This window comes from Galeopterus variegatus, unplaced genomic scaffold (assembly GCF_000696425.1).
Source record: "Galeopterus variegatus unplaced genomic scaffold, G_variegatus-3.0.2 Scaffold526, whole genome shotgun sequence".
Classification (NCBI taxonomy): domain Eukaryota; kingdom Metazoa; phylum Chordata; class Mammalia; order Dermoptera; family Cynocephalidae; genus Galeopterus; species Galeopterus variegatus.
Window position 1 is genome coordinate 373,676 of NW_007726637.1, and position 27,662 is coordinate 401,337.

The window sequence follows — 27,662 nt, forward strand, 5'->3', positions numbered from 1 at the left end:
GGGGGGGGGGGGGGGGTGTGTCTCATTTTGCGTTGTGGGTGGGACAGGAGGCCTAGAGAAGCCGAGTGACATTACTAACACATTTTCCAGAGCAGTTCGCTTTGGCTGGCACCATGTCCGCAGTTGGTGCCCAGTACATGTCTGTGGCATGGACAGACCACGCTGACCAAGGCTTCTGTGTCCTGGTGCCTGTTGGACAGTGCCATTCCAGGGTGCTGCTCTTGCTGTGCTCTGTGTTTTGTCTCTGGCTGGGGTTGGGGCGGTGGGAGCCCTGACTCCAGAGTCCTGTGCCTTTGTAAGCCACCTCGTGTCTCCTTGCAGCAGGCAGGATGTCGGCTGCCGTCATGCTGTCCCGGGAGCCATACATGTGCGCGCAGTGCAAGACGGACTTCACGTGCCGCTGGCGGGAGGAGAAGGGTGGGGCGATCATGTGTGAGAGCTGCATGACGACCAACCAGAAGAAGGCGCTCAAGGTGGAGCACACGAGCCGGCTGAAGGCCGCCTTCGTGAAGGCACTGCAGCAGGAGCAGGAGATCGAGCAGCGCCTCCTGCAGCAGGGTGCTGCCCCCACGCAGGCCAAGGCCGAGCCCGCTGCTGCCCCACACCCCACACTGAAGCAGGTGAGAGCTGCCACCTCTTCTGGGAGGGAGGGGACCTTGCTGTCCCTGGAAGGAGGATGTTCTAACGTTCTGTCCCACGCTCGGCTTTCAGCCTCCTGATTGTTAACTGCGCGTCTAAATTGCACTTAATGGTAGCGTTTGGCGGCAAAAATACTAATTTGCAGTTTCTTTAGATTTTGTAGCTTTCACTCACAGCGTGCCAGCTGACAAGTACTTTTTGTCTGAAAGGATTTTTCTGAAAGCCATTGAGATACCGAAGGGGCGTTTGGAAGAGATGTTCTAGCTAAATTAAGGAGATGAGCGAGTTTGAAATCACGTTTTATGTCTTTTGGGGTTTTTTTTGAATGCTTCGCCTTCCCATCCTCTGTAGACCTGAAACTCCCTTTTGGCAGTTTTCCTTGTTTTCTTGGAAGTTGTTTGCCATTCACTAAACATGTTTTCTTAAGATTCCCATGTGGCATCTAAAACCAGTGGGCCACCGCGCTGCCCTTGGGGGACGGGCCTGTCCTGTGGGGCTCACCTACGGCTACCCTAGGTCAACCTGGGCCAGCCAGCGGATGGCACTAACCTCAATTTCCACCCCCCATTTGTGTAGGTCATAAAACCCCGGCGTAAGTTGGCGTTCCGCTCAGGAGAGGCCCGCGACTGGAGTAACGGGGCTGTGCTACAGGTCAGAACTGCGGCCCGGGAGCCTCGCGCCCCACCCGCAGGCTGCGGCCACATCAGTTGCCGACTGTCACGCTGCCTGCATCTGTCTCTCTTTCTCTTCCCCCCACCCCCCATTCCCTTCGGTATAACTTACCTGGTCTCCTGATTTTGGACTCTAGGGACCCCATGCGGGTGGGAAGAGGTCAGCCAGAGCACAGAGAGGCTGCGCTGAGCATCTCACCTGCTGCCATCCCTTCCCCATGTGAGCCGTCACCTTCTCTCTCCGCTGCAGGCCTCCAGCCAGCTGTCCCGGGGCTCAGCCACGACACCCCGAGGCGTCCTGCACACGTTCAGCCAGTCACCCAAACTGCAGAACACGGCCTCGGCCACAGCACTGGTCAGCAGGACCGGCAGACATTCCGAGAGAGCCGTGAGCACTGGCAAGGGCAGCACCGCCTCCAACTGGAAGAAGACGCCCCTGAACACAGGTGGGCTGCCTCTGTCAGGTCCACCCCTCCTTTACTTTTAGCAAAGACACGCAGGTGGATGCAGGGTGGATGTGGGGGGCATGAAAGGCACCCCTAGCCCCACCTCCTGAGAGCAGCCGTCTCTGCCTTCATTGCATCTGTGCCTCACTGGGGTGACCTTAATGCATGACTGTTCTCACTGTCTGCAGTGTCCACACCCAGATCCCCACCTCCCCACTCACGATCCCTCTTCCCCCTCTTCTGCTCTGTGGACATCTGTTCTTACTGTTATGGTACCACTTGTGGTATAGTCACGTATCGCGGGCTTGCCTGGACCTCATCCTTCATCCCTACTCCATAGGACAGTCCCCTCCCACCCTCTGCCTGGGACACGCCTAGTGGTGCCAAGTGCAGATGGTGCAAGAATGCATGGGTGGGGCCTGGGGCAGGAGCTGGTGTCTCAACTGAGTGGGCAGCAAAGGCCATGGAGAAGACAGTGTTTTGAGGAGCAACCGGGGGAGGCGAAGACCCTCTAATGGGCTCTCTTCAGTCAGCCACAGCCCCATCATCCCTGTCAGCCTACCCTGGGCCACTTGTCCTGTTTAATTTTATCATTTACGTGCTAACCTTAGGATGAAAGTTAAGTATTTCTTGTGTCCATTGAAAACTGGAAAATGAAAACTAGGAAAGCCTGAGTGAAGGGGATGGGGTTGCGTTCTGGTTGTGGGAGTGAAGTGTCCCCTGCGTTCTCACAGGAAGGAGAGGTGCCGTCTTGAGCCGGACCTCACTCAGAACCAGGGGAACTGGGCTGTTTGTGCAAACGGAGCTCGAGAGCCTGCTGTGCATGCAGCTGCCCGAGTCAGGGACATGCCCACATGTTAGCCTCTGTAGGGACAGTTCAGGAAAAGCTGGACGTTTGACTGCAGAGGAATTTGGGTGGCCTGGAGAGCAGAACACGTGACATAAACCAGTCAGACATGCTTTCTGCTTGGCATGTTTAAGAAACAGCTAAGAACTCACAGCCTGGTTAGAAATCACTTTTGTGGGGAGTTTGAAAGTATATGAAATAAGTAGAAAAAGTAAGAAATGAACGAGTGCATATGGACAGAGTGATAGAAATAATCCAAACACATGTGTGTGTTGAAGAGTAAGGCCTGAAAGAGACATGAAGACACCAGTAATTGCTGTGTCCAGTGGTAAGGTTAGAGGCAAATGTGTGATCATTCATTTATTTTGGTGCAGGCCAGTGTGGGGATCCAAACCCTTGACCTTGGTGGTGTAACAATGCGCTCTGACCAGCTGAGCTTAAAGGTGTGATAGTGTAAAGCACCATTTCCCAAAAGTGTTCTGCCGGGATCCCCATACCTGGGGTCTGTACTGTGGTTGGAGAGGAAGACTGGGCAGGACCCCTTCGCCAAGTTTCCATAGTGCCTGCCTTGAGTACACAGGGAGGGGTTCCCTAGCGTATCTGACCCTGGGACACTTTTTCTACAAAGTGTATTAACCTTCACTAAAACTGTTCTTAAGGCAGCACAATGTCTCTGGGCGTCCAGGGTGGTCCTTGCTCTCTGGCCAAAAAACTACGTGTGTTGGGTAGGGGGTCATTTCTTTATCTTCCTATTTTAAAAGTGATACTTGTTCATTATGGGCATTGGAAAATACAGAAAAATATCATGGCAGTAGCTCCCAATACCCCAGGAGAACGAACACTCCACTGAGGGGATCTCCTGCTCTTCCCTTGTGGGTCTTGCGTGTGAATGCATGTCCTTCAGAGGGATCCTACTGTGATCACCAGTCCGTACCCCCCTTAATGTGTTAACAAGAGAGCTTTACTGCATCTTTAAAAATTCTTGGAGGGTAGAATTGTTTTCAGTGGGTACGTGGTATTCCATCGTACTTCATCTCCCTGTTGAACAGACCCGCTATTTATGGCTGTTTGCTGTCATAAACAGCACTGTGGTGAGCTCCTGCATTTCTGTGGCACACGGTAGCTGGCTGAGTCTCTGACTGTTGCTCCACACGTGGGATTTCCTCGGCAGAGCCTAGGAACGTGATCAAAGCAATTGAGTTATTTCTTAGATTCTCTTCAGCTGCAAGGTGTGGGATTCAAGACACTGACAGTGATGTAACATCGGCAGGTTTGCCACCCTGCTCATGGGTCGTGTGTGTGTGTCCATGCTTGTGTTGGAGTCTTGGCAGCAGCCCGTGCCTAGTTGTCTGGCTGTGGCAGGGGTCCTCCCAAGAGTCTCCCCTAACTGGGGGTCCATCGCAGCCTGTCGCTCTGTCCTGTTGCAGGTGGGACCCTTGCATTTGTCAGCCCGAGCTTGGCAGTGCACAAGAGCTCCTCGGCCGTGGACCGCCAGCGAGAATACCTCCTTGACATGATCCCGCCGCGCTCCATCCCCCAGTCGGCCACGTGGAAATAGTGCGAGCCAGGCCTGGTGGAGGACAGGCTCCCTCCTCCTCCTACCTGGCCCTGATCTAGAAGGACACGCTGCGCCACTGTCTGCTGTGCTCGCTCCAGAGAGCGAGCAATGGCTGTGCTGCACAGGCGAGACCTCGATTCTTGGCTGCAGCGTCTCATCGAGGCTGGGGGATGCTGCTTCACAAGTGGACGAGGAGCACAACGGGGCCTTTCCCGTGAGCTTTCTTCCTTTCTCTCTTTGCCTTTAGTTTGCCTGACACCAGCAGAAAAGTGAACCTTGGGGGCTAGTTCTGCCCCTGACCTCCTTGTTCAGCCCCCAGCAGGGCTCACGGCGGCTCACCCTGGACACTGTGATGCGCTTGGGCAAGGCCAGCGCCTGGGGCTTCTGAAGTTGCATGGGGTGTTTCCTTTTGTTTTTGCTTTTTCCGTGTTAGGCCCCCAGTCTTTGACTGCTTTCCTTCACGGCAATCTCTAGGTTGAAAGATTTTTTTTTTTTTTTTTTTTTTAAATCACCTCATGATGATGGAGTTGAAGGTAAACCGTGCAGACCCGGGGGTCCTTGCTGTGCACGTGTCCTCCTGCCGGCCCCTACGCCCTAGAGGGTGGGCCGCTGCCATAATCCCAATGACTGACAGATGTAGGGATGGCCAGCGCAGCCCTCATTCCTGCCGAAAAGCCTCCGTTGCTGCTCATTTTGGAGACCCCTGGACCTCCCACACTGCAGAAGAACAGACTGAATCCCAGAGCCAGCAGAGAATCAGGCATCCCAGAAGCCGTGTGCTGCCCACCAAGGAGGGAGGAGAGATTGGCAGTGACGCCCTGAAGCCTGGGCAAGAAGCTGGAGGGGAGGGCTGCTGCGGATTTTTTGTTGTGGTTTATTTTATTAAATTTTTTCTTTTCCTATTCATGTTGATGGACACAATCTTAGGCCGCCCTGGTCTGTGCTGCTGTCAGGTGAGCACGCACAGGTGTTTCTGGGTCAGGAGGTGCCGTCCAGGTGCGCAGTGACTGCTTCCCCCAGACTTCAGGATTTCCGTTTGGGTCTAGCTTAGAGCCTTTCCTTAAACTGGGGGTTGCTGCAAGGGTTTGCTTTTGGACATTTTTTTTTTAAAGCCCCTTTATAGTCTACAGTAATGTTTAAAAAAGGATCAGGTCTGCTTTTATTTTTATTTTATTTTTTGTTTCTTTCTCTTCCTATTTTTTAAAAACCATAAAAACCAGTTCCATGAGGAAAGGCAGAATCCGTTCTGTGTCTGCCACACACTGGGCCGGTTCTATGCAGTGCGAGGGTGTCCCGTGTCCATGTGAGGATGGGGTCCCGCCATCCCCCAGTTCAGCTCCAGCCCTGGTTTTCCTGTCGATGCAGTTAGGGACTTTAATTTAAAATCCTTATTTTGTAGGGCTGCCTTCTTCAAACACAACTGCTACAACATTCTAATAAAGGCTCATTTAACCCCCTTGCTCATGTGTGAATATCATCAGTCTTTAGAAAACATTTTTACCTAGTTTTGGAAAACATTCTAGTTTTTTGTTGTGCAAAACCCCAAATTTCTTATTGATTTTTGTTTAGAGTGCATAACTTAGATGGGCCGAAGGAGGTGAGGGAAGGGTGGAGATGGGTGGCTTTCATTCCAAGGTGCAGGGATTTGGGGGAAAGGAGGGAAATTGATGTTTTTGTTGGGGGGAGGGGTGTTTTAACACCAAAAAAGTTGAGAGTATGCAAGCGTTTCTATTCCTCGCATTTTTCTGTGTGCCTGGCCAATAAATACCTGTCTTATACTACCCTGAGCTGTTAGCACTCTGTGTTCGATGACATGGGCCAAATTTTCCAGCTCCTCCAAGGAGTGCCTGGGCTGGCCTCTTCCCGTTGAAAGCCCTCCCAGTGAACAAACCTCAGTTCTATGCAGTAACTCGGGATCAGGCATCCAGGCCAGTCACCTCTGCACTGGAGGGGTGCTGTAGGGGGCTGAGCGCTTCAGCTCGGGTCGACTGGGTCTTTGACAAGAGGTCTGAGCCGCCCCTATCAGCCCAGGCTCCCGACCACTCCCAGCCTGGCTGACTTCCTCTGGGGCTTATGGCTGTTGAACAGGCCTTGTGAGGTCAGTACAGACCGCAATGCCTCACTAGAAAAAGGTGCCACAGCAGAGGACAGGATAGACAGGGCCCTGGCTTCTCTTCTCCATCCCATGTCCCCGGGGAGCATTCCTATCAGGGATGACATACTGTGACAAGTGTAGTTTTTTGGGTTTTTTTTAAAGGGGACAAGAATGTGAGATGCCTTAATATTTCCTTCGTTTCTACTGTCTCAATGTCCTACCACCTGACTTCTTTAGTTCCCTCTTTGCAATGTAACTTCCACAATTAGCCCCACATGGGTGGTTCTTTGATGAAACACTACATTACAGGTAAAGGCACTATTAAATACCTCTCTGGGTGTGGAGTTTGGACATGCCAGGAAAGGATATTTATTGGCATTAAGGGTGTTCTCCCAGCAGCAAATCACACTCCTCAAACTGCCCACTGCTTGGGCAGTCACTGGCGTGCTGGGGTCCTGGTCTCCCCTGAGAACCCTGTGGTTCCTGTGAGCCACGTGGATGTGGTTCCCACCCCAACCTCAAAACAGTGACGATTGTAACTCTCAGTTACCTGTGGCAAACCCTCAATGGCAACTGGAAACTCTTCCTAATGTTGGCCACTCAGTGGACTGGGGTGGGGGTATCAGCTACTAGCGTGTTTTAGTGGAGGGAGGGCAGGTTTGAAATGGCCATGTTTGTGTACATGTTTATACATGTACACACACACACATGTCCACTTGGAGCCACCCACAGTTCTGGCCATACTGACCATGACATGGGGACTCCAGTCCATGGTGACGTTGGGAGCTACACCCCTGACGAAGTCTGGAGTGACCCTTCTCCCAGGGGTGGGACAGCTGGCACTGCAAGTGGCCTGTGGGTCCTATCTGTGCTCCTAGGACCTTCATGAAGCAAAAGCTTGCCCCAGGGCAGAGGGAATGAGGCCACTACATGCACCACCCCCATCCTGTCCCCCACACAGCACTCTATTGGACAGAGGGACACAGGGAGAGTTTTCTATATAATTATTCACATCACAGGGGGTCTGTAATGGGAAGGATGGTCCCTGCTGCTCCGCCATAGGGTTTTTCTTTGATGCTGAGTTATGCTGCACATGACATTAGCCTAAAGAACTTGGACTGAGCTTTTAAAAAAGGACAGCAATTTTATAATACTTAACAAAGAAAGTGTAATAGTTACACTAGTGCAGGGTATTTGGAGGGGCTTGGGGGTGGGGGAGGTTGTCACTTGTATTTATTGTGACTTTAAATCTCTGATAATAAAACAAATGTAAAAAATGTTTGCCACCAAAGCAGAAAGAAGTTCCAATAAAACAAAGAGGCTGGCATTGGTTGGCTACACGTTGTACCTTGAGGAAGTTTTAGACTGAAGGACAATAAAGAAATGGACCACATGTGACTGCACTTTTCTTTCCTTCCCGCGGCCCTGGTTTCCCTGCGATGTTTAGCCCAGCTTCCGGCAGTCTGCGGGGAAGGTGGAGGGTGACGCTTTGCTAACGGGGAGCAAAGGGTGGGGTGCACCTGCTAATTGTGCTTCTTTGGGTAGGGCACTTTCTTGGTGGCTCAGCTAGCTCTTGGCCCTCATGAGAGTCATGTGCTTTCCTGGATCAGGCACAGGCTTCTCAGTGGACCCTGGGCAGATTGAGGGCGCCAGTCCTGGGTGGTGTTCTCAAGCAGCTTTTCCAGCTGAAAACAGGACATTATCCCCAGTCCCTGAGACCTTGTCCCCTCTGAACTGAGCCATGGGGCAACAGGAAACCTGGGTCCCTTCTCGCACAGATTGATGAGGGACAGAAGAAAGGCATGTGCCACGCCCTGGGCACTGGAGACGTGGCCGTAACCATCCAGATGGAAATAAAACAGCACCTTGTAAGGAGGGAAAGAACAGGGTGTCGGGGAAGAGGTGATGTTTTAGGCCAAGTCTTGAATGAAGATCGGAAAGTAGTAGTGCCCGGAGTGTGAACAGCCTGTGCACAGGCTTGGAAGTGGGACCAAGCATGGCAGGTCAAGGACAAAGAGGACAGTGTGGTTGGACCGTGGGGGAAAGGGGAAAGGATGTGGTTTTATTCTGACAACAATGGGGAGCCTCAGGAAGGCTCAGGGTTCCGTCCTCCAGGGAGCCTCAGTCTCTTCCAACAACCCTGAGGATGGGTTCTGCCCCCACTCTCTAGGTGGGGAGCGCAAGGCACAGCCCAGGTCAGGAGAGGTGCCCTTCCACTATAAACCAGAGGTGTTGGGCTCTATGCTTCAGCTCTGACATAATCCAGCCAGGATTGCCCCTTTTAGCCTGTTTCCTCATCTGCAAAGTGAGGGGGATGGGGCTATTTGAAGGGCAGAGGAGAGAGTGGCACTCAATCCCCAGGGCACAGAAAGCCATGGAGGGTGAGTGAGCAGGGGCTGGGCCTGGTGAGACCCACAAGTTGAGGAGCTCCCTTGGGGACCATGGGGCTCAAATGAAGGTGGGTAGGACTGGGGTTTAGGGAGATGTTTCCCATACACCCCAACCAACAATAAGCTACTGTTACCAAACAGTAACCTCATCGCAGCAAAATAACCCCCAACCTCAACCAGGCCCTTGGGGTTCCCCTCCAGACATACACCTCTACCTCTCCACACTCTCTCCCTCCCTATGCCAGCCACAGGAACCTCCTGACGTTACGCAAACACACCAGCTCTGTTCTTTCACGGGAACACTTGGAACACTTTCCATCCTCTGTTTCCAATGGCTGATTCCTTCGGGGCTCAGCTCAAATGTCACAACTTGAGTCCCTCCTTGGATGCCCCCCACCCACCCGGCACTCAGCACAACTTACAATTATTTCATTTCCACGCCATTCTTTTACTTGATTTTTCATTTGCCTCCTCGTTGAGTGAAGGGATGAGTCCAAGCCTCTTCGCTGAGTTCCAGGGCCTGGCAAACAGCAGGTGCTCCAGAAACGCACGAATACGTGAACGAACACAGGACTGAGAATGAACCAGTTCGCCCAGATGACTTAAGTCCATCCCCGACTCTCCATCTATACTCTTCCCCAGAGGTAAGGGGCCCTCACCAAGGATGGCTCCCACCACCCAACCACACTACTGCAGCCAGATTTGGGTTCAAATCCCAGCTGTTTGGGGGCAGGTGACATCTCTGTGGGCCTCAGTTTCCTCATCTGTAAACGCTCAGTTTGTATCGACACAGAAGGTTCCCACCCCCCGCCGTTCCATCCTTAAACACGAGGAGGGAGTTGTGCTAAGGTCCAGTTGCTCCCCAGCCCAGCATTCCTATTCACAGCCCCCGGGGACAACAAAGCCCCTTCGAGTTTGCCCAGGCAGGGGAGCCCGAAGTGTCCGCGTTCCAATCCTTCCAACTCTCTTTAGAGACCTGGAGCAAGAACCTCAACATGCCTTTCTCTAAAATGGGGGGTTCGCGCCCGCCTGCCCCCGGGGAAGCGACCCCCTACACCCCTGCTGCGTAAAAGGCGGCCACAGCTAGAGCCAAGTGCGAGGAAGAGCAAGTTTATTGCAGGTTCCAACAAGAACCTGACATCCGCGGCTGGCTGGGGAAGGACTCCCCCCAAGCGAGTCCGCTAGCGCAGACGCCACTCATCCGCGCAGGCGCGATGCTTCCGTCCCCTCTCGTCGCGCCCCTCTCGGGGCCTGGGCGCGGAGACTGGAGGATGCGCACGCACCCCTCGCTCTCGGGATCGTGGAGCAGGAGCCGGATTCCAAACAGGGGCGACTGCGGCCCCCGCGGTGGAGGGGGTTGAGGGCAGGGGGTGGAAAGGGAGAGGGGACGTGCGCACTGGCACGCGGCGGCTCGCGGGTCACCAGGAGCCTGCCTGTCGCGCGTGCGCCACGCGGGCTCAGTACCCCCCCGCGGCGGGCATGGCGGGAACCCCGGCTTCTAGCCGGAGTCCCCCGCGCGCAGCCAGCCGTTGCGCGCCACCTGGCCCGCCGAGGGCCTAGCCGAGGGGCTGAACTGCAGCAGCTCGGCGATCAGGGCCTTGCAGCGCTCGGACAGCTCGAGGCCGTCGGGGTAGAGCACGCCGCGCTTCTGGCGCCGGGGTAGGCCGGCGATGTCCGAGTCGTCGAAGGGCATGCACCCGGTGACCATGACGTAGAGCACGACGCCCAGGCTCCACACGTCGTACTTCTTGGGGTCGTAGGGGATGCCCAGGAGCACCTCGGGTGACGCGTAGGCGGCCGAGCCGCAGTAGGTGGTGCTCAGATCTGGGTAGCCGTGCGCCTGGCGGCCGAAGCCGAAGTCGGTGAGCTTGACGCGGCGCTCGTCCGGGCTCAGCAGCACGTTTTCGCACTTGAGGTCGCGGTGCACCAGGTGGTGGTCGTGCAGGTAGCGCACGGCACCGGCGATCTGCGCGAAGAGGTCGCGCGCCTGCGCGCCGGGGATGCGCCCGTTGCGCTGCACGGCCTGCAGCAGGTCGGTCGCCGCCGCCTCCATCACGATGTACAGCTTCCCGTTGCACACCTCGATGAACTCGAAGACGTGCACGATGTGCGGGTGCCGCACGCCCCGCAGGATGGACAGCTCGCGCGGCAGGAACTTGTTGACGAAGTCCTGCGGCGCCCGCCGTCGGTCCACCACCTTGATGGCCACCGTACCCTTGTACTTCTTGGACGTGGCCACCTTCACCTTGGAGTAGCTGCCCTCGCCGATCGTGCGGCCCAGCTTATAGCCAAGTTCGCTCAGGAGTTTGTCGCCCGACATGGTGGCGCCCGGGGAGCAGGAGGTGGCTGCTGTCGGGGGGCGGCCGGACTCCGATCTCGGGCCTAACCCATGGCGCTCGGCACCTGCACACCCGCACCCCCATGTGCCCAATCCCGGGGCCCAGCCGCCGCAGCGTCTTTTATTGCCTGGGTAACAATTTCTGCCTTGTGAAGTGACCGCGGGCGTCACTCCGCCCGGCAGGCCCCCCAAGCCCCTCATGCTTTGTGACTCAGTCTCCCTGAATGGTCAGTTCCGGTGAGAGGCCACTAGTAAGAGGTACCGACCACCACCACGGAGCAGAATCCTTTCCTGGGATTGGGGTGCCTCCTCGCCAGTCCACCCACCAATTTTGCGTACGCAGCCCGTGACCATGTGGAGCTCTGGGATTCCTGCAGGGTGAAAACGGGAAAGGGGGGGCTTAACCCGGGGACCTGACTCCCCCGGGACCCCGGGGTATCAGGCCCGGGCATCGCCCCAGAGGGGAGGTGAACTTATTTAGTGCAAGGACCAGGGTGCCCCGGCGGGTTCCAAGCGACGACGATTTTAGTCACGCCCTGTCGGGGGGGAGAAGAGGAAATAGAGACTCCAGTAGCAGCCTAGCCGCCCGAGCTGTCCCGCGCATTGGGACGGCGGCGCCTCGGAGGATCCTCCCCGGGACTTCCGCCACACTCATGATGGCGGCTGCCTTCCTACGTCACTTCCGCCCACAGCCGGAAGTGTGAGGTGCTGTGAGCATGGCGGCGTCGAAGGTGAAGCAGGACATGCCCCCACCGGGGGGCTACGGCCCTATCGACTACAAGCGGAACCTGCCGCGTCGGGGACTGTCGGGGCAGTGTCGCTCTGCGCCGGGGCGGGTAGCAGCCTAGCCGCCCGAGCTGTCCCGCGCATTGGGACGGCGGCGCCTCGGAGGATCCTCCCCGGGACTTCCGCCACACTCATGATGGCGGCTGCCTTCCTACGTCACTTCCGCCCACAGCCGGAAGTGTGAGGTGCTGTGAGCATGGCGGCGTCGAAGGTGAAGCAGGACATGCCCCCACCGGGGGGCTACGGCCCTATCGACTACAAGCGGAACCTGCCGCGTCGGGGACTGTCGGGTCAGTGTCGCTCTGCGCCGGGGCGGCGGGATCCGGGCTCTTGGGGTGCTGAGGCGGGCGCTGGGTTTCCCCGGTGGTCCGGCGGGAGGCGGAGCCCGGGGATCCCGATAGCTTCAGGGGTGATGGCGGTAGCTGTTGCAGTTTGTCGAGCGCTCAGGCCTTCGCTGCCTTCTTGTAACAGCCCAGGAGGTCGGTCCCGTGAATTATTCCTATTTTATTCCTACTGGGTTAAACTGAGGTTGGCATAAGCCGCGCGCTGGCCCTCGGCCACCCTAGGTGGAGAAACTGAGGCCCGAGAGAGGCTGCGACTCCTCTAGGGTCACCCAGGGCAAGGCTGGGACCGAAACCGAGAACCCGGAAGGGTTTAAAAGGTGTTCTATGTGGTGGTTCCTCTCTGGCGGCCCCTTCCTGAAGAGTGTGCCTGGAATCGGTATTCCCCCCAAATTCTAATGTTTTAAGTAACATTTTAAATTTCGTTACTGGATTCAACACAGAAAATTGTTAAAGAGAAGGTAAAAGGAGCCTAGGGTTAACAGAGAAGTGCAAAATTTAAAACGTAATTTAAGGGTTCTGAATACATTTGCCTTAATGCATACAACTTTATATTTAAAACCTGTACATGTTATGCAAGTTATGCCTCAATTAACAAAATGTATATGGTTAAAAAAATGTAATAATTCAGATGGTAGAAAAGTCAGTGTCAGCTGAAAACTCAGGTCCACCCCAGACCCTTCCTGGCTTTCTTGTATCCCAGAACAGAGAGGGCGAACTTTTTCTGTAAAGGGCCAGAAGTCAAAGTTGCTGAGACAAACCTTTCCAATGTAAAAGTGTTCTTAGCCTGAGGTCCAGACAAAACCAGGCTGCAGGCTGGATGTGGCCCTCAGGCACTGACACCTTTCTAAAAATAGATGAGGAAATATAACACGATCTCACTCTCTTCATTTCTCTTCTCAGGGTGTAACTTGATGCCTAGGCCAGCGCGCCCCCTCAGGTGTGCAGCACAGGGTCTGTTTACACATATTACCTGCACCCAGACCAGGCTGCAGAAGGATCCCAGCCCTTGGGACTCCCTGGGCTTCTCCTAGTCAGCATCTTATATTTATTTTTAAGTCACAAACATGCCTTTTATCCCGGTCCTCTTCCAGTTCATGACACAGTAGTGCCTCTTGTGTGCTGCGCATACGGACCCACCTCAGCCTTTCCTTCTGCACAAGAGTGACAAAGATACCCTTCTGGTGGTGCCATCTTTGTGTGTACCTGCATAGTAACGGGTTGTTGAGTGTGCACCCGGCACTGGGCCTGGTCCTGAGGAGCTCACAGTCTAGCTGAGGGGACACCTCATGCCAGAATTTCTAGTTGGGGCGAGACCAGGATAACTGGGACCTGCTTTAGCCAGAGTGAGACAGGAGGACCTCTCTGAGAAGGAGCCTGCCAGGCAGAGGGAACAGCACATACAAAGGCCCTGATCCCATCTTCCATCCTTCAGCCTTGGCCCCTTTGAGCCAGGATCCAAATCAGCCCATTCAGTCAGTCCTACTTACTCTTCCCTGCTCCTGTCCAAGGCCCCGTGGTCCCGAGCCCGGCACTCACTTCCTGCCCTCTGCCTGGACTACTCATTGACTGCCTGTATCCCAGAACATGCCAGACTGGCTCAGGCTCCTTCTAATTCACTGCTCCTGAAGTGACTTCCACCCCCACTCCCTCCTGAGTCCAGTGGGTGGCCCTTTTCATTTTATCTTGTGTCTTTCATTTCTTTATTGAGATTCACATACTGTACTATACAATTCACCCATTTACAAAGTTTCCAATTCACTGATTTTTAGTATATTCACAGAGTTGTGCAATCATCACCCTTATCTAAATTCAGAACACTTTCATCACCACAAAAGGAAACCTTGTCCCTGTTAGCAGTTACTCCCCATTCTTCCGCATCCCCTGGCAACCACCAATCTGCTTTCTGTCTCTATGGATTTGCCCGTTCTGGGCATTTCATGTAAATGTGACCACAAACACTGTGGCCTTTCATGTCTGGCTCCTCTCACTCTGCATCATGTTTCAAGGTCCATCCATGCTGTAGCGTATGTCAGAGCTCTGTTCCCTTTAAGCCTTAATAACAGTCGTCGTATGGATGAGCCACATTTTGCGTATCTATTTATTTGTCGGTGGACACTTGAGTTGCTTCCACCTTTGGGCTTTTGTGAACAGTGTTGCTATGAACATTCATGTACAAGGGTTTGTGTGGGTGTAGGTTTTCATTTCTCCCAAGTGAAATTCCACCTAAGAGGAAATGCCCGGCCATGTGATAACCTCACGTTTAACATTATGAAGAACTGCTGAACTGTTTTCCAAATTGGCTGCACTGTTTTATGTTCCCACCTGCAATGTGTGGGAGTCCCAATTTTCCCACATCTCGATAACAGCAATTATTTCCCATTTTTTTGATTATGACCGTCCTAGTTCATGTGAAGTGGTGTTTCATTGTGGTTTTGATTTGCATTTCCCTGATGATTAATGATGTTGAGCATCTTTTTAGGTGTTTATTGGCCACTTACATATTTTTCTTGGAAAAATATCTATTCTGATCCTTTACACATTTTTCAATTGGGTTATTTATGTCTTTATTATTGAGTCTTCGTATATTTTGGATACCATTCCTTTATCGGAAACATGATTTGCAAATTCCTGCTCCCATTCTGTGGATTGTCTTTACAGCTAATTGATGGTATCGTTTGCAGCACGAAAGTTTTTAATTTTAATCAATTCCCCTTTTGTTATTGTACTTCTGATGGTATATCTAAGAAACCATTGCCTAATCTGAGGTCACAGACACTCCTAAGTTTTCTTCTAGAGTGTTATAGTTTTAGCTCTTACATATAGGTCTTTGATCCATTTCGAGTTAATTTTTGTGTTTGGGATAAAGAGGGACTTCATTCTTTTGCATGTGGCTGGCCATATCCCATTTGTTGAAAAGACTGTTCTTTCCCATTGAATTGTCCTGGCACTCCTGTCCAAAATCAGTTGACCATAAATGTGCGGGTTTATTTCTGGCCTCTAAGTTCTCTTCCACTGATGAATGTGTCCATCCGTATGCCAGTGCCACTCTGTCTTGTACGCTCAGCTGTGCAATAAGTTTGAAAAGGTGAAGTGCCAGTCCTCCAACTTGGTTCTTCTTTTTCAAAATCATTCTGGCTGTTCTGGTCCCTTGCATTTCCATATGAATTTCACAACCTGCTTGTCAATATCTGCGAGAGAAAAAAAAGATTGAGATTCTGGTGGGGGTTGCATTGAATCTGCACATCACTCTGGGGAATGTCCCCATCTACACGATACTAAGTGTTCAGCTCCATGAGCACAGGATGTGTTTCCATGTATTTAGGTCTTCTTTAAGAATGGCTTGCACACCCTTCTCTGCATGCCTCTCCCAGGCCTCCCTCATCAGACTGGCAGCTTCTGAGGCACAGACCCACCCTGGAGGTCTGGGGCCTTGGCCCCACCTCAGTCAGCAAGGAAGAAATGAGTTAGAGCCTGCACTGGCTGCATACAAACCCGAGGGGTCCTGCGTTATTCTGAAAGCCCTCTCCTTTGGAATTTATCGTACAGATGGGCCTGCACGTGGATGCCAGGATGTGAGGGTGAGGGGTCTCCACAGGGTCCGTTTGCCATGCTAGGGTCTGTCCCCGGGGCAGAGTCAGAGATAAGGCTCCACCAGGGTTCTCTGCAGCTGGTGAAAAGAGAGCTGTAGTGGGGAGAAGGCTCAATGTCCAGGGCAGGAAGCCAGCAGGGAGCTGGTCCTGCACACCCAGGGCCTCTCTAAAAAGGCTGTGCCTTGGGGCCTGGGCCCAGCCCACTCTTGATGCCCTGTCCCCTGAGCTCATGTTTTGTCAGGTGAAATAAGCAGGTAAAAGATGGAGCCAGTTTCCCATTCATCTCTGGATGTAGCAGAGGTGCCAAGGCAGCCTTGTGCCAGAGCCAAGCTAAAGGGGGAGAGAAGGATAGGGACACTGGTGGCCCTGGCAGGCTCTGAGCAGGGCCTGACTTCTAGAGCTCCTGTTCTGCCCCCCATGAAGCCCAGGGACGGCCTCCCTGAGCAGGCCCCAGGTGGCCCAGGGCTCCCTGAAGACTCCAGGGCCCATAGCCTGCCAGTAAGGATTAGAGTACAGGCTCCTGCTGGTGCTCAGGAAATATTCATACTGACCTCTTTCCCCAGGGTGCAGTACAGGGCAGGGGATTCAACCCTGCTGTGTCAGGAGGTAGCAACACCAGCCCTGGATCCCAGGGTGGCTGGGCAGCTCCTGCAGGACACTGCCTGCCCCTGGTGGCCCCTGTGGGCAGCATGTAGACCTGTGGCCCAGGTGGCCAGGAGCCACTGTGGAGCTGGGACCCAGCTGTGGAGACTACCAGAGCTGCCCTCCCAGGTGGGGACGAACCTGCTCACCAGGAACCAAACAACCTTCTAAAAGGTGGTGGAGCTGGGGCCACCCAACCACATCCAGACCCTCAGGCCCTGCCGCAGTCCCTGCCCAGCCTGCACCTTCCAGAAAGGGGGGGGGGGGGGGGGGGCAGAAGTGTTGCAGCCTCACTACTGAGAGAAGAGCTGGGGCTGCCTGGTGTCCCCTGACTGCAAAATGGGTGAACACAGTGACAGTGCCTAGAGCTGCTGAAGAGGGGGCAGGATCGTGTGCTGATGAGGTCACTATCTCTGGGTAGGGGTTCTGTGGGGCTTCCACCATCTCCCTTGTGTATACTTCTGGAGCACAGCCAGCAGACTCGCTGAGTGGGCGCCTCCTCTCTCTGCAGGCTACAGCTTGTTTGCCGTGGGCATCGGGACCTTGCTCTTCGGGTACTGGGGCATGATGAAGTGGAACCGTGAACGCAGGTGGGGCCCCAATGGGGACGCCGCAGCATCTGTTAGAGCGATACTGCCTCTTGCTGGTGAGGGTGGGGCTGTGCGCCCTTGGACTTAGCCAGGCAATCCCAAGCCCCAGGAGGTTCAGACTGCAAACTAGCAAGTCAATTTCTAGGATTTACCCTCAAGAAATGTTTAGTAAGCAAGGAACTCACAAGCAGGTGGGCACCAGCTCCCTTCACCCTGGTGAAGCACCAGGTTAGGATGCTGCAGGTTAGGACAGCATATTGCATGGAGCGCAGGACTGTAACGTGGCCTCAGCAGGCTGAACTGAATAGCCCGTATCCGAAATGCTTGGGACCAGAAGTGTTTCACATTTTGGTTTTTTTGGATTTTGGAATATCTGCTTTATACTTAACCAGCTGAGCATCCCGAATACGAAAATCTGAAATTCTCTAGTGAGCATTTCCTTTGAGCATGACATTAGAGCATCATCTCGGTGCCCCAAAAGTTTCAGATTTTGGTTTTAGATTTTTGGGTTAGGGATGTTCAACCTGTAATAAGGGCTTAGAAACCAGACCACACCAGGCAGCGACCATGCAAGGCCAGAGGGACTAATGCCCAGTGTCCTCTCCTTGTCCCTGTGTCACAGGTGAGGGGACAGGGCCAGAAGCCATGTCCTGGGCCCCATAACTGGGTGCTGTTTCCCCCCAACCTCCTGCAGCACAGATGGGCTGGCAAATGAGGCTCATTGCAGGGAACTTGGAAACTGCCAGAAAGCAGTGAAAAGAAAGCATGTTCAGGCCCTGCCTGTCCTGGGCTCACAACCCTGTGGTTATTTTGAGATGAAGGGGATGTGGTTTTGTAAGCCGCAGAGCCCCATGATAAACTTGCCCCCCACCCCCACCCCACTGTGATCATAGTGCAGGGCTATTTTTAGGATCAAAGAAGTTTTTAATTGAAAAGAAAATGTGAAGCCAACAGTCTTGTGGACAGTTGGTCGCCAGTGCCAGCTGCCCGCCCCGGCCTGCCCTCTCACTGTCATCTCAGGCTCCTGGTGAGCAGAGCCCACCACCCTCTCCCACCACCACCCTCCAGTGCAGCACCTCCTCCCTGCAGCCTGGGCTGACCTGAGTTTTGGGGTTTCTCAGGCGCCTGCAGATTGAGGACTTGGAGGCCCGCATCGCACTGATGCCACTGTTGCAGGCGGAGAAGGACCGGAGGTAGGGCCACCGGGGACAGGGTCAGGAGGTCACAGACCTGAGTGCCCCAGCCTGCAGGGCCTGATCTGCATCCAGGACAGTAGCCACAATGCACCTGGGGACCATCTGCTGCGTCCTACCACACGAAGAGCCGCCATCACCGTTGGAGAAGTCTGGAGACATGCTCCTTTCTTCTCCCTGCTTTCTGGTAGTTTCCAAGTTCCCTGCAATGAGCCCCATTCGCCAGCCCATCTGTGCTGCAGTGGTTTGGGGGGAAGCAGCACCCAAGTCAAGTCTCCAGACTTCTGCAAGGGTGATGGCGGCCCTTCATGTGGCAGGACGCAGCAGATGGTCCCCAGGTGCATTGAGGCTACTGTCCTGGATGCAGATCAGGCCCTGTAGGCTGGGACACTCAGACCCAAAGTGGGGAAAATGGGAAGGCTTCTTGGAGGAGGGGGCGTTGGGGTTGGGGCAGGAGAAAGGGAGGAGTTTGCCAGGGGGAGGAAAAGAAGGAAATAAAGGATGTGGGGGAGGGTTGGAGCAGGGATGGGGACGCAATGGGAAGCAGCAGGTGGATTAGGTGGGTGGCCATCGGGGCACTCAGGCTGTGTCCCCACCGACCATTCCATCCCTACAGGATCTTGCGGCTTCTTCGGGAGAACCTGGAGGAGGAGGCTATCATCATGAAAGATGTGCCCGACTGGAAGGTATGTCCCCAGCAGGGAGGACAGGGGTCCCTGCCACTGCACAGACAGCCTCCCACAGAAAACCTGGGGCTGAGAGTGGTGGCAGGGGCAGGGACTGAAGCTGGGAAGACAACAGTTCCTGACCCTTGCACGGGAGTCACCAGTGGTAGGGGGATCCCGGCAGGCGGTGTGGGGGGATTGTGCCCCAACCCATACACCACTGTCTCCACAGGTGGGTGAGTCCGTGTTCCACACAACGCGCTGGGTGCCCCCCTTGATAGGCGAGCTGTACGGGCTGCGCCCCACCGAGGAGACTCTCAAGGCCAGCCACGGCTACTTACGGTACACGTAGGGCCTGTGCCTGCCGATGCCCTGGACCCTGTGGACCCCATCCCTCCCCACTGGGAGAGAATAAACGTTCTGGAGACCCATCTGCCTGTGTCCTGGGGGCTGGAGGCAGGGCAGTCTGGCACCACCACGTCATCCGCGGCAGGAGATGCAATATGGGGTGACCTCAAAACAAACTCGCAGCCCGGATCCACCCCCAGCGTCTGCCCAGGAGCTTTCTCCCTCCCTCTGGTAACTCTCGGATCTCCTGGGCCCCATCCCGGCCATATCCCTGCCTCCAGTCCCCCATCCCTGTCCAGCCTCTGATCCTCCGTGCTGGCCGTGCTCCTGCCCCGGCTAGGTGCCCTCAGCAGCTCGTCTGCCTGCCCCTCCAGGCTGGGGATTCTTGGGTCAGCTTTGGGTCCCACCTTCTCCTCAGGGACCAGGGGTAGGTGTGGGACTTGGGAGGGCGAGGCTGTGGGGGGCCCCTCGCTCCTAGGCCAGAATCCCATAGCCAAAATAACCAGCCCATTGCTCCCTCCGGACTCGGTTTCCGTGCTAGCGACCTCATCTTTGGGATTCCCTGGGTCTGCCGGGCTGCTGCGCTCCTAGCACGAAAGGGTCGAGTCCGCCCGCCCCGCTGACCAATGGCCGCGCTCAGCGCCTTCGCGGCGCCCTCTGATTGGCGGGCGCGCGGGGTGGGGGGGCCGTTTCCCCCTCCGGGGTTGCCCTTAAAAGGCAGCGGCTGCGTTGCGCGCGCTGTCTCAGCTCAGCCACAAGCGGCGCGGTCCTGGCGGAGACGCCCCGGGGAGCGGCGTTTTCTCGGGTCAGCCGGAAGCGGCACGTGGCCGGGCTGGGTTCCCGGTGACCGGAGCAGAGGCAGGACGGGGCGGGGGACTGGAGGCAGGTGTGCGTTCGGGAGCGGCCCGGGCTCCAAGGCCCTCCCGGGTCTCGCTGGCGACTCCGAGCCCGCCGCCGCGGACGCCTCCGGAGCCGCGTTGCCCGGGGGACCGCGGAGTGGGTAGGTGAGGGGCGGCTCCCAAGCTCTCGGCAGCACCACTGCGCATGGCTCGGCCAGGATCGCCCCCCGTCCGTCCGTCCCCGGGCCCTGTAGCCCCAGCCTCCGGTTTCCCACCTAGGGACACAGCTCCTCAAACGCTAACCCCTTGATGGTCCAGCCCGCCACTGTCTCCCTTGTTTCCTCCAGAGGAGGAAACGGCCCGGGGAGGGAAGTCACTGCTTGAGCCAGGGCAGATTTTGAGCACACGGGCCAGTGGGTTGGTGCGTTTGGGGTCCAGAGCCGGCAGCTCTGGCTGTGTCTTCCACCTCGCTCTGTGTTCTCCTCCTGTGTCCTTTAAGCCCTTGTGACGTGAGACCCCAGTCAGGGTTGTGGACCTCACTTTAAGCCAGATTCATGCTACAGCCCCTGGTCCAGCTGCCTCTGCCCACTGTCCGCTCAGCCCCCCTCTCCCAACAGACACTGTCCAGTTACTGGCCGATGTCCAGATTCAGCCAGGAGGAGAGTGTTCAAAGAGCCGGAGCTGTGACTTCACCTGGTGTGGGGGCCTTTTATGCCAGCTGAGGGGAGTGATGGGGCTCCACGACGGGGGTGAGAAGAGGAATGAGGCAACGAGTTTGCAGACATAATGGGGGGCTTGTAGGCTTGGTGAGGAATTTGAGTACTCTGAGCACTGGGGAGCCATAGAAGGTTGGGGATGGGTGACATGACCTGGTGTTCAAGGTTACAAATCCCCCATGGTTCCTGTTGAGGAGGAGTTTTGGCAGCATGAGACTGGTGTAGGCGGCCAGGAGAGCAATGATGATGGGATGGCAGGCAGAGAAGTGAAGGTGGAGAGATGCGACTGATCAGAGAGCAGGGAGGGCCTGGCAGGACCGCCCTTGGCCTTAGGGCTTCACCTCCAAATGAGCACTTCCACTGTTTAGGGCCCTTACCCCATTCTGAAAGCATTTTGGGAATGTCAGACCCAGGTCACCTCAGCCCTTCTGAGTCTGGTAGGGAAATCCTGGGGCCTCACAGCTCTCATCTGGGGCTGAGGTTGAGGGGCACAAGAGGCACTCTCATAGCTGAGCCCCCCACAGTCCCACAACAGGAGGTTCTGCCTTGCAGCCTCCCTCCCCCACCCAGAGCTGCCTCTGCCCCTGCCCCCAGGCTCCCAGACTCAACTGCCCCTTGGCCATGGAGTCCCCATTGTCACTCTAATGACCAGTTAGGGAGGAGATAATGTTCCAAGTGACTGGCAGAGGCCAAAGCTTTGGGACAGAAAAAGGAGAGGAGGAATGAATGGGTCTCCCACCCTCCCCTTCCTCCCCGTGCCCTCCTGCAAGGGCAGCAGCCAGAGCTGTGACAAGATGAAGGTGGAGGAATGAGCCCTGCTCCCAGCCCGCCAGATTATTCACTCTAATCGCAGACGCATCTGAACTTGCTTTCCTGGGGGCCGGCCCTCCTAGGGGGATACTTCATCTGGCTTCACTGTATGCTTTCCCCGCCCCGTCCAGTCTGAATGTCCTTCATCCTACATCAGCCACAGACGGGCCCTCTGCTTGCTGGAGTGACCTAGGGCAAGTGATTTCCCTGCCCTGAGCCTCCATCTCCTCCATCTGTGTGGACCCCTGAAGTGTCTGCCTGACCAGTTTCTCAGTCAGGTGTTAGGCTCTGCCCCCTCACTCACGCTGCTGTGGCCACACCAGCCTCCCTTCTGCCCCTTGAGCATACCAGGCTCATTCCCACCCCAGGGCCTTGGCCCTTGCTGTTCCGTATTGCACCTGGATTACTTCCCACAATGCTCCAGATGTCCTCCTCCAGGAAGCCCTCCTGGACTCTCATCCCACAGCATTCCTTGATCTCCTGCACACTGCACACCAGTGTCCATCCTGCTGCCTGGCGGGATCATGCTGCAAAATTGGCTGGACGGTTGTCATCTCCTGCTCATAGAATGTAAGGACTGAACCTGAGAATTCATTCCACCAAACCTCATCCTCTCCACATACAGAGAGGGTGGAAGTCCCAGTTTTCCCACTTGCTTCCTGCATCAGCCTGCTTGAGCCACTTGGCTTCTCTGACTTGACTCTTCTGGGCCTCGTTCTTTTATTATTCTTATTATTACTATTATTTTATTATTATACTCTCCAGGGTCTGCCGATCTGGGTTGTTGGTGCTCTTCCCCAGCAGGAAAGGAGGGGGTCCTGCAAGGGGGACACCGGCATCAAGCCTTAGACCCTGCCCAGCGGCTCCCACCCGTGACTCTGGAGGGGCCTCCCTCTCCCCAGCCACCATCCTGTCTCCTTGGAAACTTCTGAGCAAAGACCAGCTGGGTCCTTGCACATAGCAGGGCCCAACACTTGGTTTAATGCTCTGCCACCATCATCTTAAAATTTTTAGTAATTTTGAACAAGGGATCTCATATTTTCATTTTGCACTAAGCCCAGCACATTAGGTAATCCATCTTGCCTTCCGTTTTGCTCAGAGATGGGGAGACAGACCCACCTTGAATGAGGTGGCCCCATCTCTCTGGCCACAAATATTTTAATTTTATCATTGCCCTGTAGAGAGGTCACCAAAAGGTCTCATAGCCGCAGGTCCCACACCCATAGTCCTGAGTGAGCCATCAGACTCTGCAGCCTTCAAAACCCACCTTCCCCAGGCACCCCCAGTTCAGTCCACCTGCTCCGGCGTCCCAGAGCTTGCTCAGTAGTTCCCATGGCCTGAAATCATTCCATTGCCCCCGTCAAAGTCCTTCATGCTCCATTCTCTTGTCTTGGCTCCTTCGGCCTTGGGGGCTGGGGGCGTCTAGGTGAGGCTCCTCCGACACTTTGGGGAGATGCAACCAACATCCACCGCCACGGGCATCCTCGACCACCAGAGGGCGCCCGTACCTCAGGCTTTGGCTCAAAACGCCTGCTGCCAGATGATGTGCTCATCGGATGGGGAAACTGAGGGAGGATCCGCAGCTCAGGGATGCAGAAGCTACTCCGGGGTAGGGGGTGGGAGGGTGGCTTCGGAACCTGGCTGGGAACATTGGTGGTACATTTCTGGCTCCATCTGAGTCTCTATCTTTAGGTCTCTCTGTCAGAGCGTCTCTCCCCACTCTCTGTCCCCCAGCACAGCAGAGGCAGCCGCCCTGGAGTGGAAGCTGCTGGAGGATTATCGCTTTGGGCGGCCGCAGCTAGTGGAGTTGTGCGGTCATGCTAGTGCTGTGGCTGTGCCCAAGGTACCTGACCCTGACCCCCAGAAGTCCAACCCACCGGAGCCAAGGACTAGCTGTGTGATCCCTGTGGCCAGCATGGTCCAGCCTCTAGAAGCCCCTCTTTGCTTGGGGCTACCCCAATCCATCACTCACATTATTTCCCCGTTTCAGAGGAGAAAACTGAGGCCCAGAGATCACTGGTCCAGGCCAGACAGGGACCTGAGGCCCCAGGGTGTCGGAGAAAGTCAGGGCAGAGGCGGGGGTCCCCAGGCATGGAGAGGCTATTTGCAGGGATGGTGCTGAGGCCTTTGAGGTGCAGATGCTGGGTCCACAGATGTGACCCCCTGCTTCCGCCACCTCCTGGGTCTGGGGCATGAGGGACATTGGCTCCTACCGTCTGAGCACTTCCCAACAACCCTGTGCCGCGACGCAGGTGGGGAAACTGAGACCCAGAGGCAAGGAGGGCCCTGCCCAGGGTCATATTGAGTTGGAAGCAGAGTTGCAACCCAGGTGTGTCCGACTCGGTGGTAAACCCCCCACCCCATGAAGCGACTGCAAGATGACCTGAGAGTAAGAATAATGATAATACTATCGCGAGCTGTGCTGTGTGGCCAGACCATGCTGGGCCTCAGTTTCCTCCTCTGAAATGGAAATAAATGCTATTGGTGTATCAGTTCTAAATGTAAATGCCTTAGAACAGGGCCCACGAAGAGTCGGGGCTCTCGCATGTAGCCCTCCTCCTCCTCCTCCTGTCCTATACTTTTTAAAACAGTATTTTTCTTTATGTGGACTCAATTTTTTTTGTTGTTTGTGTTTCCAAATGAAACATATCCTGGATGATGAACCTGGCATGGCTGGGGTCACAGGCGTGTTCAACATGGGTCAGGAACATGCTGCGACCTTGCGGAGGAGACTCAAATAGGGAATAACTGTCCCCCTGTGTGGCAGGAGATGCCCTGTGTGCCTGTCAGGTGGCTGCCATTGTCGCTCCCATTTGATAGAGGCAAGTTGGAGGCTGGGAGAGGAGAAGGGGCCAGGGCCGCATAGAGGGCCAGGACTGGGACTCAAACACCAGTGCTGTTAACTCCTGAGTTAAAGAGAGATGCACATGCCCACAGAGACAGACGAGATGTGTGAGGAGAGACACAGAGTCTGAGAGATGAAGAGAAAGACACAGAGATGTGAAACCAGAGACACAGGCACCAGGGCATCCAGGGTTGGAAAAATACCCCCTCCTTCCCCACCCCACTACTTTGGGGCCTGGAAACGTGGGTGGGGGAGGGGCCGCCACTGCGGTGGGAAAAGGTGGAAGAATGTCTGTGACTCAGATGGAGAATAAACAAACTGCACTTCTGGGGTGGTGGCTGGAGGCACGTTTTCCGAGAGGGCTTGGCAGAGCCTGAGACAAAGACTGCATCTCCCACAGGGAAACTGAGGCCCCCAGAAGCCCAGCCCCTTGCTCTGATCGCCTCTCCTCCCAGCCTAACCTACTGCCTCCAGGCCCAAGCCCCAGTCCTTCCGATACTCTGGGCCTCAGTTTCCCCACCTGAGCAAGGAGGAATCGCGAGCATCATGCCTTCGCCTTTGCCATATCCCCTGTTGGGTGTTCCCCTTGCCTGCTCTCTCCTGGAAGCAGAGGACGGTGCTGGTCGTGTGCGGCCCAGAGCAGAACGGAGCAGTGGGGCTGGTCTGTGCCTGGCACCTGTAGGTGTTTGTGAGTAGCAAGGACACCCTAGGCCTCGCAGGGTCACCACCACCCCGACCCTGTGGAAATCACTTCCTCCTCCTGATAGTGTCCCAGGGGGACATTGATGCTGCTTCAGGCTACAGAATATGCCCTGTGCTTGCTCCAGGCCACTGGTTACCCAGGTCAAGGGAGCCTGGGAGGGGACCAGGGCTGACCCCCTTTTGCCCCCCAGGAGTACGAGCCAACCATCTTCTACCCAACATGCTCGCTGGACCTGCTGCACTGGGACCTGACCACCCAGTGCAAGAAGATGGACATCTCCTTCCTGTCCTACCTGCCCTCGGAGGTTGGTACTGAGCAACAAGGGCAGGAGTGGGGATGGTGCCCTAAGGCCGCCCTGACCCTTCTTACCCACCAGGTTCAGCTCATTAACGATGCCTATGGGCTGGTGGTGGACGCCATCCTGGGCCCCGGCGTGGAGCCCAATGAGGTTAGGGGCCCTTGCACCCGCGCACTGGCCACAGTGAAGCTGCTGTCCATCCCACTTGTGGGCCTGGACATCCCCCTCAGGCATGCCATGCAAAAGGGGGCATGTGGGGGCCTGGGGGCTGGGGTGGAAGCCAGGAGTCACCCATCCCATGGATGGGGAAGACCAAGGCTGCCGCCCCAGGTCCCCTCCTCCCCTGTGCCCAGCCCGGCATGCCCGCTGGCCCAGTCGCCTGGGCAGACGTGAGCTCACTCAGCAAAGGCCGCGCCCGCCCTGGCCGCCACCCTGTGCCTGTTGGAGCCATTAGGCAGTAGGCAGATGGAACAAACAGCCGCTGGCCAGCCAGACCCTCCGTGGGGGTGGCTGAACTCCAGGGGATGTCCCCTGACTTTCAGGACCCCAGAGGCATCCCAGCAGGGTGCTGCAGAGTAGAGGAGCTGAGAGAGGTGGTGCGCTGTCTGATCTGAGGCGGGAGGCTGCAGGCTCATGTCTGAACAGGTAGCCTAGGACAGAGAGGGTGGCCCTGTTCAGTCAGCGGGAATCGTTAGTCTGAGGAAGGAGGCTAGGGTTAGAGATGGAAGCATTAAAATCAGAGGGAGGAGCCAGTGGCTTCTTGTTAGTGGCCCCAGATTCAGATGAGAGAAGAGAAGGCAAGGCCCCTAGACTGAAGGTGGAGGCTTTTTGGAGAAATGACAGAGGCTGTGACCCAAATGAGGGGACAGGATCCTGCCAAGTCGAAAGGCAGGATCCAGTCTGAGGTGAAGGCAGGCATCTTAGGTCAGAGGGATGAGTCTAGTCAGAGTGGGGAGGGTGGGTGGGGGTCATGTCCTGTTAGAGGCAAGAACCTGGGTCAAGGAGACAGGTCTGATGGGGGAGGATAGCCTGAGGATGGAGGTAAATTTGTGGTCTGAGTAGAGGGTGGGGATCTGGGCAGAGGGGAGAGACTGCGGTCTGGCGGAGAGGTCCGGGTGGAAAGAGGCTCTGGTCTAAGTGGGGAGGCTCTGGATTGATGGAGAGAGAGATATGGAGACAGACACCTGGTCAGAAGGCAGAGGTGTGGCTGGGAACTGGAGAAGCAGGTGGAAATGATGTAGTCTGAAGACAGAGGCTGGGTCAGAGGCAGGAGGGAGATCAGGTAGCGGGATGGCAGCAGGAGCAGAAAAGTCTGAGGGCAGACGGGAAGGGAAACACCCCGAAGGAAGGGGAGAGACTCAGTTCTATGGGGAGGCAGGTCTCACCAAGACCCACCTGTCAGAGAGCAGAGGTTGGGTCTGATGGGGGAGGGGTACTGGGCGGTGGGGCATCAGCACTCTAGTCTGAGGGCAGAGGCTCGGTGTCCACGGAGGGAGGCAGGAACAGGATTCTAGTCTGAGGGCGGGCAACCCTCCCAGTTCCCAGGCTGGGACACGGAGACTGGCGGCCACGCAGAAGACGGGCTGCGGCCCGACGTGCTGGTGTCGCTTGTGGCACCCAAGCGCTGCGCTGGCCGCCTCTCCGGGCGCCACCACTTCGTGGCCGGCAGGTTTGTGCCTGACGACGTGCACCGCAAGTTTGCTCTGCGCCTGCCGGGGTACACGGGCACCGACTGCGTGGCGGCGCTGTGACCTCCAGCCGCTCCTGCGCTGCTTGGGGTAGGTGGCGGGGGGCTGAGGGGGGAGGGCGCGCCAATAAACAGATCGCCCACCACCACTCGCCTCCGCCTCCTTTGTGCGCCGGGTCCGCCCGGGTGGGCAGACTCGAGGAGGGACTTCCCACCGGTCGCAGGAGGCCCAAGGCGGGAGGGATGGAGGGTAAATGAGTAGGACTTCCCGCTGTTCTAGAAAAGTCGAGCCAAAAGAATGGAGAGTAGACTAAGGGTGGGACTCCCAGACAGCCCGGGGTGGCCTAAAGCCGATAGGATCGAAGTTAGGCGCGACGGAGGACTTCCAGCCGCCTAAAGCGCGAAGGTCCCAGGCAGCTTCAGGCTGGATTCCAAGTGTCACTTCCTGCAGACAGCTTGGGACCCAAATTGGAAGATGGAGGGTGGACTCAAGGAGGGAGTTAAGCCGGCGACGGGGGAGTCCAGGCCAGCCCGTGGGCGGAGGCACAGCCGGGCACACCGAGGGGGGCGACACAGAATGGTTGCTCCAGCGCGAAGTCACCCAAGGCCAGGGGGCGTAGCC

General features: G+C 56.0%; 4 protein-coding genes across 8 annotated transcripts in view; 3 read left to right on the plus strand and 1 right to left on the minus strand.

Moving 5' to 3' along the window:
• Positions 1 to 5,942, plus strand: part of GATAD2A (GATA zinc finger domain containing 2A) — a 66,706-nt gene extending 60,764 nt beyond the window's left edge. For 2 of the 4 annotated variants that reach the window (XM_008569738.1, XM_008569737.1), the window contains exons 9-12: positions 322 to 620; positions 1,216 to 1,290; positions 1,561 to 1,756; positions 4,031 to 5,942. In XM_008569738.1, the coding sequence (XP_008567960.1) occupies positions 322 to 620; positions 1,216 to 1,290; positions 1,561 to 1,756; positions 4,031 to 4,161 (701 nt within the window). In that variant the 3' untranslated portion in view covers positions 4,162 to 5,942. The remainder of the gene's footprint in view (positions 1 to 321; positions 621 to 1,215; positions 1,291 to 1,560; positions 1,757 to 4,030) is intronic. The other 2 variants (XM_008569739.1, XM_008569740.1) reach the window with 2 other exon arrangements.
• A 3,798-nt stretch (positions 5,943 to 9,740) lies between these two features.
• TSSK6 (testis-specific serine kinase 6) lies at positions 9,741 to 11,155 on the minus strand. The gene has a single exon (XM_008569741.1). The coding sequence runs from the start codon at positions 10,964 to 10,966 to the stop codon at positions 10,145 to 10,147; it is 822 nt and encodes a 273-aa protein (XP_008567963.1). The 5' UTR covers positions 10,967 to 11,155; the 3' UTR covers positions 9,741 to 10,144.
• Positions 11,156 to 11,936: 781 nt separating this feature from the next.
• NDUFA13 (NADH dehydrogenase (ubiquinone) 1 alpha subcomplex, 13) lies at positions 11,937 to 19,225 on the plus strand. Of its 2 annotated transcripts, XM_008569742.1 has the most exons (5): positions 11,937 to 12,060; positions 16,858 to 16,936; positions 18,058 to 18,129; positions 18,746 to 18,815; positions 19,027 to 19,225. In XM_008569742.1, the coding sequence occupies exons 1-5, from the start codon at positions 11,967 to 11,969 to the stop codon at positions 19,144 to 19,146; spliced, it is 435 nt and encodes a 144-aa protein (XP_008567964.1). In that variant the 5' UTR covers positions 11,937 to 11,966; the 3' UTR covers positions 19,147 to 19,225. The 2 variants fall into 2 exon arrangements, with proteins under 2 accessions (XP_008567964.1, XP_008567965.1); XM_008569743.1 differs by lacking the exon at positions 18,058 to 18,129.
• Positions 19,226 to 22,960: 3,735 nt separating this feature from the next.
• YJEFN3 (YjeF N-terminal domain containing 3) lies at positions 22,961 to 27,189 on the plus strand. The gene is given in 6 exon segments (XM_008569751.1): positions 22,961 to 23,052; positions 23,200 to 23,349; positions 24,929 to 25,040; positions 25,246 to 25,359; positions 25,432 to 25,587; positions 26,892 to 27,189. Coding segments are annotated over 6 exon segments (837 nt in total). The 3' UTR covers positions 27,105 to 27,189.
• Positions 27,190 to 27,662: the final 473 nt, after the last annotated feature.

Bases quoted from the DNA above. Each gene is read 5' to 3' on its own strand.
- TSSK6 (XM_008569741.1), bottom strand. From the start codon at position 10,966: ATGTCGGGCGACAAACTCCTGAGCGAACTTGGCTATAAGCTGGGCCGC.
- NDUFA13 (XM_008569742.1), top strand. From the start codon at position 11,967: ATGGCGGCGTCGAAGGTGAAGCAGGACATGCCCCCACCGGGGGGCTAC. The intron at 16,937-18,057 runs GTGGGGCCCCAA...GGGGTTTCTCAG, and splicing joins AAGTGGAACCGTGAACGCAG to GCGCCTGCAGATTGAGGACT. The intron at 18,816-19,026 runs GTATGTCCCCAG...CTGTCTCCACAG, and splicing joins AAGATGTGCCCGACTGGAAG to GTGGGTGAGTCCGTGTTCCA.